Raw genomic sequence first — 8,173 nt, forward strand, 5'->3', positions numbered from 1 at the left:
TAAACCAAATAGGATCAAAGAATTCCTCAATCACTGCCTCACGTAGAAAGTTCTCCGCTCTTAGGCTCCTGACTAGCATCACATATCTGAAGGATAGAAATGCCATGACAGGGTTAGTCAATACCTGCGTGGTTATTAGCTGATGTTGTTGCTGATCTTGGGTTAACGGATAGGCTTGTGGTTGAGACATTCTGTAGTAGGGCTCCTTGAGATCAAGTTTGCATGATGATGTCTGAAGTATTCCTTCTTGTTCAGCACCAGGCCCCCACATTTTAGCTGGTGAAGTTGAACTTGTTAGAAAACCAAATAAACAAATCAGAGACACAGAAACAAGAGATAAGATAGAAACCAACTTGACAATGTCAGATAGATCGTATAACTCTGAGCATTGTGCGCAATCATGTGGAGTCGGCCAGTAATTTCTTGTCCTGCCATGACATAAATTGGCTGAGAGAGAACGCAACGTAATTGGTACCAGTGCGTTGTTGGTGCACCAGGGGCAGTGGTAAGCCACCTTTGTACAGTGCTGTAGATCAAAGCAGTAGTTTGGGCCCAAAAAAAAAAAAAAAAAACCAAAACGTTAAACAGATAGAACCCACATTTTTGCACGGTAAAGAAAATTTTGGAAGGATGCAGTCCTGTCCAAATGCAGATATTATTGATCAAAATCAATAGATTACCTCCCATTGAACAGTACATCAAACCAGCAAGCCAAGCCATGCACTCTAGCACCCACCGAGGAGATAAATCTCAATGGAATATCAATTTCATATAAATCCTCTTCCTGTAGGAAGAAATTAAGAGAATGGTCTAACTACTTGTATGCTGATTTACCAATACGCATCAAAAGCAATCAACTATTTTGACGCATTGAGAAATTCAATCAAACAAAGAAGATACAATTACAATGAATGGAAATTGAGTAGTACAATTAGGGCTGTAAATGAACAAGACCACTCACGAACAGATTTGGGTTTGGCACGGATAAATAAACTCGGCTACAATCGTTTCATTTAAAGCTAGAACAAATTTTAGGCTGTATATATATATATTCAGTACAAGTATATATTAATATTATAATTTATATCTTTGTTTAGGATTTTAATATATTAAAAATATATGTTACATAATTTTTGAATTATTTGGTTGGATCCTAAGTATTTCCAACCCTTGCTTACTAATCCAACCGTTGTGAAGGAAAGCTATTGAAGAGTGGGCTGAGATTTTTTTCTGGTTTCTAATGGAGCATAACGAAGCGTCAAAACACACAGAAAGTTCTAGAGAAAGCTTGAGATGTGTGAGCATTTCACACAGGCCAAGACTAGCATTTAATGTTATTGGATTTGGTGAACTTCCACGTACAACCATAGGCCATAGTCTCTTCCACTCTTGTTTCTCTCAACTCTGTCTGTCAACAATCTGTTGGAACTTGGAAGTGCTTGTTGCTCGGGGAAAAAAAGAAAAGAAGGCTAGAAGTGCTTGTTTCATACTGAAGCTTCTTCTTGATCTTGAGGATGACAACTGACAAGTGAAAGGCGAAGTGGAGTTAGGGCTCGCACCTCAGCAACCACGCCATTCACTCGTGTAGGCCGCTCTTAGAAGAGGCCCTGGCCCGCTCCTCCTATGCCGAGTGGTGGTAGGACCACCAACGGCTCGAGTTCATCAGCAACGTGGTGCTGGGGTTCGCACTCAACAACCACGCCTTCCTGGCTACTCTGGGCTCGACCTTGGCCAACTCTCCCTCCTATGCGCGGGCAACATCAACATCGAGAAGCTAGTGCACATCGCCATCTGCCATGACCTTCACTGTCATGTCAGGCACAACACCAAGGCTCTCACGATAAGGTTACACTTTGTTTTTTTGTTATTCCTTGGGTTCTTTTTATAATATTAAGAATTTGTTGGATGACATTTTGAAAGTACAGGTTTTTATTGCTTTCAAAATGAAATTTGCTTTAGTTAACTGAAAAGGAAGAAGATTAGTTGTTTTGAGAGGAATTTGGCTGGATGCGTGTATTATATGCTTGTTTTAGGCTAAGATTTGCTTAGAATTTGAGCAAAACATTGGTTATTGATTTGTTCAACAACACAAGATTTGCTTAGAAAAATAAAACGAGTTCGAACTCGGCTCATGTTTTAAAAATTCCTGCCAGTTCGAACAGGGTCATACAAATTTTCAATGAGCCGAGTTCGAATAGGCCAAGCTCGGCTTGGCTTGGTTCGATTACAGCCCTAAGTACAATGTAAGATGATGTTATTCATCAAAAATAGATCATCTCTCTATGTTATGCCTTGCATTGTCAAAAATAGGAAACATTTCAAAATGCTTTGAAACCCCTCTTTGAAATACAGAACTCAAGAAGGCACACCAAATTACACTAGTCTGGCTGAAAATAAATTTCATGCAAAAAATTAAAATTATACTTATGACAGTTTCTTCTTAGGAAAGGCAATTGTATTACAAAGAGTATGAAGGAGTATTCTATATGCAAAATGAGATGTATATCTAACAAAAAGCGCAAGATCCTCTCTAACAATTTAACTCATACCTTGCTTTTCATAAAGTCTATCACATGAAAAATTGGAGGAGCCACCAATAATCTGGGATCAAAAGCATCCACCACGGGCTGTGTGAAGAGTAAAACAGAAGCCATCAAATACAAAAACATCACCAAATTGCAGTAAATAGTTATAATATCATAATGGAATATTACCATCACAACAAAAAATGAAATACCAGAAACGTGCATATTAACACCCAAACACACCGCCAACATTCGTACATAATGATTATTACTCACAAAGCATATAAGAAAATTTATTTGGAGCACCCATATTTTATAAGATCCCATAGAATGAAGAAACAAGCCAGCAGTTTAATGAACAGTTCAGAAAATAGAGATGAGGTCTCAATACAAAAATATCCAAAATAGTCACCTACAGAAAACTATGCTTTATGCGCCAAAAAGTGAACAAGTACAGATACAAGAACCTTTAGGTGCCCAAATTCTACTTCTACACATGCTAATGATGGTATATATATTGTATAATGGTACATACGATCAACCAGAATGTAGTTCCATATGTTTAAAGACAGACAAAGTTTGTTACAGGCAAGCAAAATGGGAAATAGAACTTTTAGATTGAACCTGAGAAAAGTATCCCTGGAAAGCCGATCCATACAAGGATGTCAAATCAACACCATAATAATTCTGTTGCTGCCAAAAGAGGGCCTGGCAAGAAAAAAAAAGAGTAATACATAAGATTTTCTCAAGTGAAGAATGATAGTAAGAATCAGAAGAGATAAATAACAATCTAATCTGATAATTGATGAAAATGGACAAAAATGAAAACTTGACTACAATAGCAATACCATGCATACAAGAGCTGCTATCGAATATCTATCAGCAATAAGAAGTCAGGATCATCACTATTTTATCCTGACGATTAGTTAAGGGGTAGGAATTTGCTTCTTTTTTCTTTCTTTTTTTGGGGGGTGGGGTGGGGTGGACTTATTTCCACAAGCTGCCCAACCTAAGCAAGACCCACTTTTATTTTTGTAATTTTTTTTCTTTTCCAGGCTTGACAGGAAAGAGAACATCATTCTATTTTTGCATGTTTCACCAAAATGTGTATAATTTGAGGTGCATTGAATAAGTACCTTCATCCCCTTAGACTAGTATGCCAACCCTTTTTTTGTTACGGTGATAAGAAATAGTGCTTAGAAAAAGCGTTAAAAAAAGGGAATGCAAGTGTAATACACAATTGGCAAGTACTTATATTCCGGAAAAGATAAAAAGTTTTGAGATTTGGGTTTTGAAAAGTTCTGAAAAAGATAAAACTGAGAATCGATTTCGCGCAGTCCACATTGAGACAAATTGTTGTATGTGAAGTCCACGAAAGAAAATTTGTTCATTTGGTAAAATTGAGTTTTTTTTTTTTTTTCCCTCTAAAAAAACAAAAAATGAAGTGTTTCCACAAAATAAAAGGAAAAAAAAAAAAAAAAAAATTGGAATTAGACTCCACTTTGGAGGCTGCCTGGTGCCAGCCACAGTGGTGATGATCTCCTAGCGGCCACCACGCAGTTGCTAGACGGTCTTGACGGCCACTGCGGGGCCAATAGACAATTCAGCGACCACCATCATGGGTTAGGCTGCGGTGAAAGAAATGTACACGTGTTTCGTTATTTTTTGACAAGTGTTTTTTGTTTTGTTTTGTAGAAGAAAAAAAAAATTGTGGATTATTTTGAAAAATGTGTTAGTGGTGGGGGCATGTGAAAACCTGTTTGGTTAAATGATATTTGAGAAAAGTGAAGCATTTGAAAAGCGAAAACAACTTCCAGAACTTAGCCAAATAAGGCCTAAATCTCCTTTATATATTATAGCTAACAATTATGAGTAATTAATCATAGCATGCTTGAAGTACACATAGTAATAATAATTATAAAAAATACTCTGGAGAAATCACTATCAAATACACACCTTATTCGCAATTTCAATAAACAAATATTCATCACTGAAAGGTGCCATGTGTATCCTACATGAGTAATCAACTTAAAATTATGAGAACCAAAAAGTAACAGATGTAACAAATTGTAAATCAACTTTCAATTCATGAAACACTAACAAGACATGATCCTAGCTTCACATAAACCAACAACATAATTACAAAATAGCCTAGACATTCATCGGATTTAATAACAAAAACAAGAAAATATTAAGGAGACGTGAACCAGTTTATGAGAGTTACGCTAGATGGTGCTGATATAATTACAAAGTTCACATTTCATAATCAAGGATTACATTGAGAAACCTTCTAAGAGGATCCATAGAATGTCGGAATGACTCCATCAATAATAGCTGTCAGTGCAATTTCATCATTGAATAAATACAGAGCAATTAAAAAAAACATACAGATTAATATAAACCAGATAAAACTTAACGCACAGACTGCATATTCACTCTATTATTTCTGAATTAAGAAGTCATTTTGCTAACTTGAGGAGAACAAAGACCACTTCAGCAGTCATGATAACTCTTGCAGCAATTAAGACACCCAGACGACAGAGGGAGAGAAGGCATTTCAAGGTCAGATTTACCTTCCAACTGAAGGAAACATTTTCCCATTTGGGAGAAGAAACCGATCTCTTGCAATCACATAGGACTCCAACATTCTTTCATTAACCAACAATGTTCCTGCAAGCATACAAGTGAAAATTCTAAATCAAACAAGCAAACTCTAAGCAATAAAGTTCGAACATTTTAGGCTGATTCTGTTGTAAATAAAATTCTTTTATAAGCTTACCCATTGGCTCCGAGATCATGATATCAGCTTTCTCAGGCAGTTCAACTTCCTCTACTTTACCTTTGACCACCTATATTTTAGAAAAACACGGTGCCACGAATCCAGTGAGATAACTGACCAATAATGACACTGGCAGAAAGTTAGAAGTGACAAGACAAAAATCTTACTGTAATCCGTTGACTCAGTAATGGGTTCCCAGAAATAAGCTTTCGTGCATATTCTGCCATTTCAGATGCTTCCACAGCATAAACATGCTTTGCACCAGCCTTTGTTGAGGAAAGAAAGAGATAGAAGATCAACCAAAAGAAAAAGAAATTACACTGCAAACATGCATCCACACACAAGAGACAAGGACCCAGACATCATCATACATGGTAGGACAAACTTAATTGGCCAAAAAGCTAGGTTACCTGAGCAGCAAATAATGATAAAATACCACTACCAGCACCAACATCAACTACTACACGACCAATAAAATCTGAACGGTTCTCAATAACAGCAGCAAAATAGGTTCCTGAGACAATGATGAATAATATATATCATTGAAACATCCACCATGCAAGCTTTTTCTGACACATTCAATTCAAGTACAGGTAAATTATCTCAACTATCTCAATGTATAATGAGTTTGAGGCATAAAGAACTTTCTCAGCTAGAAATTCAGAAGAGAACATAACATAAGATCATAGCTTGGTGATATAACCTGTTCTCACATAATCCTGTAACATATTTTGCTGATGCAAAAGTTGTCCATAATAATGGAAGTACATTTTAGAAGAAGATGGCTCTATTTTATCATCAAACTTGGTTCTAGTATCTGAAACTGTTCCATTTGGTAATTGTAATTGTTCTCCTGAAAAAAAAAAAAAAAAATCCAAGTATCAATAAGGAAATAGGTATATAGCAAACAACTTCAGAAAGCAAGCAGAACTCTGACAAAAGTATAGCCAGAATAAGTATAGTCATTGATTTTTTAATTCCTATAGCCAGAATAAGTATAGTCATTGATTTTGTAATTCCTTCTGACATCTTTAGATATGACCTGGGAGATTGCAGACACTCAATAACACATTTCTGTCTCTCACACAACCATCAAGGTCACAACTTTACTTTGATCAAGGCATCAAATGCACAACCAAAATTTAGTAAATCACATCAATATATCCAACCTGATTACACCCATTTCTCCTAAAATTAGCTATTTTCAGAATATTCACGATTAAATTCCTTTTTTCAAACATGCTTCTCCAAATGTTGTTAGCCCTCACTAAATGTTGAAGGCTGAAGTCCTCCCCACCTACAGATGGAACAAGTTCCTTATGTGGCTAGGAAAGCAAATTGTAACACATAAAATATATGAATCAAGTTACTGCATATAACTTATGTTATAACATAGATGCATTTTGTTTTCCCATATCTCATACATATATAATAAGCATTCTGCACGCGAACTTCAACAAAACTACAAGAAATAACTAGAATTATAACAACAAATTTAGTTTTTCAACTCCTTTAGCTTTACTTATAGTTTATCTAGTCAAGGGGGGGGTGCAGTACCTTGAAGAACTTCCTTTTTCCTTTGCTCAAATGTGCAATGGAAGGCCCCACTCTCCTCCTCGTTTCTAAATTGAATGCTGACTCCCCTTGAATATGATGTCTGCTTTAAAAGTAATTTAACATTCACAGCACTTCAACAATCTTACATTACAAGTATAACATAAACATCGATTTGAATATTTTAAATAGAAATGCTACACACTCCCAACCCTATATTCTCAAGTGCACACTCCGTGATAGGGAAGTGAAATTCACCATTGGATTTAAAATCCAATAGTGATCCATCTAAAATCTAATGGTGATTTTGTGATTTTCACTGCCACATCAAGAAATGTGCACTTCAGAGTGTGTGAGATCGAGTGTGTCGCATTTTTCTATTTTCAAAAGTAACATACAGCAGAAATCTACTGGTTATGTTGCAATTTTCCAAGTAAAATCCCAAATAAAGTTAAGATACTTATCTTCACACAGGCATTTCTATTATATATTATAAATGAATACATGTGTGTGTGCGTGTGTGAAACAATTACAACCTTAAAATAATCTTCCATACCTCCTTACTGGAATCAGAACCTTCAGATATGCAAACTGATTGAACAGGGCCCAATTTGAATAGCTGAAAACATTTAAAAAAAAAAAAAACCAATCATATTGTACTCTTTGAAGCTGTAAGTTTCACACATTTCACATCAACTTTATTGATTTAAAAAATAACAAATAAGAATGTACACACATAGACTCCATTTGCTCACTGAGAAAATGTAGGAAAAGAGAAAAAGACGGAATTTGAATCTTAAAACACATCAAAACCCACATTGTCTAACCCAATGCTTGAACTTAGTTAGCTCGGTCTCCGCAACAAGAAAATAATAATATTATAATAATAATAATGCTCAAAAAGTTTAATCTATTTTCTTTTCCACTCCCTTCTTTTCCTCCGCCTTCTCGGCAACCGAACGAACAACCAAAAAAGTAAACCCTCAAAAAGAAGAAGAAAAAAAAAAGAAGCTAAAGCTAACCTTCGCGGTTTGGAGATCAACATTGATAGCAGCAATTGATTCAGATTCCTGCTGAAATCGAAGCTCCGCGACTCCAGAATCGGCCGAGAACCGAGCAACCACTGGCTTAGACTGAGCTGCTGAGGAAGACGAAGAAAGGTCAGAGACTGAGGCCAAAGCGAACTCTAGCTGCTTGTGCTTTTGCCCTATCGGACCCTCCATTATCGTTCTCAACGAGCTCAGTTCGAAATTATTTCAAATATTAAATAAAAAACAAAAATATATATATAAAAAATATATGGTCTGCGAGAGAA

General features: G+C 36.0%; 1 protein-coding gene across 2 annotated transcripts in view; it reads right to left on the reverse strand.

Annotated features, from left to right (window-relative positions):
• Positions 1–8,167, reverse strand: part of LOC132186188 (probable histone-arginine methyltransferase 1.4) — a 9,697-nt gene extending 1,530 nt beyond the window's left edge. Inside the window, exons 1-14 of one of the 2 annotated variants that reach the window (XM_059600045.1) lie at positions 7,881–8,167; positions 7,415–7,477; positions 6,862–6,961; positions 6,008–6,157; positions 5,715–5,818; positions 5,472–5,570; positions 5,305–5,374; positions 5,099–5,195; positions 4,482–4,536; positions 3,150–3,233; positions 2,550–2,627; positions 681–784; positions 354–526; positions 125–276 (exon numbers count right to left, since the gene is read on the reverse strand). In XM_059600045.1, coding sequence (XP_059456028.1) covers positions 125–276; positions 354–526; positions 681–784; positions 2,550–2,627; positions 3,150–3,233; positions 4,482–4,536; positions 5,099–5,195; positions 5,305–5,374; positions 5,472–5,570; positions 5,715–5,818; positions 6,008–6,157; positions 6,862–6,961; positions 7,415–7,477; positions 7,881–8,081 — 1,530 coding nt within the window. In that variant the 5' untranslated portion in view covers positions 8,082–8,167. Of the gene's footprint in view, positions 1–124; positions 277–353; positions 527–680; positions 785–2,549; positions 2,628–3,149; positions 3,234–4,481; positions 4,537–5,098; positions 5,196–5,304; positions 5,375–5,471; positions 5,571–5,714; positions 5,819–6,007; positions 6,158–6,861; positions 6,965–7,414; positions 7,478–7,880 lie in introns of both variants that reach the window. The other variant, XM_059600036.1, reaches the window with a different exon arrangement.
• Between the last annotated feature and the right edge of the window lie 6 nt (positions 8,168–8,173).

This window comes from Corylus avellana, chromosome ca1 (assembly GCF_901000735.1).
Source record: "Corylus avellana chromosome ca1, CavTom2PMs-1.0".
Taxonomy (NCBI): domain Eukaryota; kingdom Viridiplantae; phylum Streptophyta; class Magnoliopsida; order Fagales; family Betulaceae; genus Corylus; species Corylus avellana.